The following is a 2,123-nucleotide window of genomic DNA, read 5'->3' on the forward strand; positions in this document are numbered from 1 at the left end:
ATGGTAGAAGACTGGGGGTTTAGAAAGTTCATATCTGCTCTTAATCCCAACTATCAGTTACCTTCAAAATTTGTAATTTCAAATACTTTATTGCCACCAATATACGAGGAGTGCGTTCATAGTATTAGAAACATAATAAATAGTGGAAAAACATTTTGCATCACGACCGATGCATGGACTTCTATTGACACTGTTAGCTATGTTTCAATCACAGCGCATTTTATAGATGAAAATTTCGATTTAAAATCAATATTATTGGAATGTTCGACTTGCGATTCAAGTCACTCTTCCGAAAATTTATCAGCAGAACTACGAAGAGTGACTAGGGAATGGGGTATTGAAAGAAAAGTGATATTTGCAGTATCAGATAATACTGCAAATATCCAAAAAGCAATTCAAGACATAGGATGGAAACATATTGGCTGTCTAGCGCACACAATAAATTTGCTAGTGAAAGATGCACTCAAAAATGAAGACATCCAAAAAACTATTGACAAAGTTCGGGAAATAGTAAACCATTTTGATAGAAGTGATATTTTATGCGAAAAATTATTAAAATATCAAGAAAATGTGGGGAAAACGCCCCTTGAATTATTATTAGAAGTTCCTAATCGATGGAATTCCACGTTTGACATGCTACAAAGGTTTATTATTTTAGAAGAGGCTGTGAAAAGTACTGCAGGCGATATTAAAAAACTGCCTGTACTTACAGTTACAGAGTGGAATATTATAAAGGAACTGTGTCAGATATTGGAACCTTTTGAAGAAGCCACAAAATATCTGAGTAGAGAAAATTATTGCTCCTCTTCGTTAATGATCCCCATTTGTAATGGATTGAAGAATATTTTGGAAGGGTTACTGAGGAAAAAGTTGTCGGAAACTGTGACAAATGTAGTGCAACGACTTCAAGGCAGTTTTCAGGAACATTTAGGAAATGTGGAAAACAATAACACATTAGCAGTGAGTACTTTTCTTGATCCCAAATTCAAACAATTAGCATTTTTGAATCCTTCAATGGCTGAAAAAACGAAAAAAAATATAATCGAAATGATTGGAGAAAAAATCACCGAAGAGACTAGTGAGTTATATGCAATTAACGGAGCAAACCAATCGAAGGTTGAACCCATGGAAGAAATCGAGAATGAGAATTTGTCTATTTGGAGTACATTCGATAAAACCGTTGCTTCTGTGCAACCTAAAAGCACTTGTTGCACTCGTGCAATTATTGAAATGCGGAGATACGTGGATAAGGATGTTATACCTCGCCATCAAAATTCACTCTTGTGGTGGCAGGAGCACAAAGAACTGTTACCTTATTTATCTAAAATCGCACAAGACAAATTATGTACTTTAGCAACATCAGTTCCGTGCGAACGATTGTTTTCAGAAGCTGGAGACTTATTTACAGGACGTCGAAGCATGCTGACTAATGAAAAAACATATATGATTCTCTTCCTCAATGCTAATATGTCGTTGGTGCATAATGAATAGGAATAAATGTATTTTTACCTAGAAAATATCTAATATAGTAAGGAAATTCGATTATTCAGTGACTGTTTTTACTACCCATTTCTGAGATTTTTGTTGTAACATTTTTTATTTTTCTCTTATTTTTTTGTTATAGTATTAGCCTCTCAATTATTTCAATATACGTCTGAATATATGCATATGGCTTATTACTTATTATTCGAAATGAATCACAGGAATTAATAGAAAATACCAAATTTATTTAGGAATTTCAATTATTTGATTAATGGTTTCACTATATTTTTGTACATTTCTGATTGTTACTTTTTGTTTTGTTCTTATTTTTTTGTTGCAGTATTAGCCACTTCATATTTTCAATATATATTCACATGTGGATTTATGTGTATTATTTATTTGCCGATGTTCAAAATTATTCATGCCATATAAGGATTTCACAAATATATTACCTCTGAAAAATAGACATCTAGCTCATTTATCCCTGTTAGGAATTAGGTAACAGAACAGTGACCAATTCGAGGTGCAGAGATAAACGAGCTAAGATTTGGGTGATTCATACAAATATTGATAACAAGCACAGCACGGAACGTAACCGAATCCGATAACTAAACAGTGATCACTGTTTAGTTTATTTTTAT

General features: G+C 32.9%; 1 protein-coding gene across 1 annotated transcript; it reads left to right on the forward strand.

Moving 5' to 3' along the window:
- Positions 1–1,697, forward strand: LOC123688218 (zinc finger BED domain-containing protein 4-like). Its single transcript, XM_045627099.1, has one exon. The coding sequence runs from the start codon at positions 1–3 to the stop codon at positions 1,489–1,491; it is 1,491 nt and encodes a 496-aa protein (XP_045483055.1). The 3' UTR covers positions 1,492–1,697.
- Positions 1,698–2,123: the final 426 nt, after the last annotated feature.

Source organism: Harmonia axyridis, chromosome 1, assembly GCF_914767665.1.
Source record: "Harmonia axyridis chromosome 1, icHarAxyr1.1, whole genome shotgun sequence".
NCBI lineage: Eukaryota > Metazoa > Arthropoda > Insecta > Coleoptera > Coccinellidae > Harmonia > Harmonia axyridis.

Bases quoted from the DNA above. Each gene is read 5' to 3' on its own strand.
- LOC123688218 (XM_045627099.1), top strand. From the start codon at position 1: ATGGTAGAAGACTGGGGGTTTAGAAAGTTCATATCTGCTCTTAATCCC.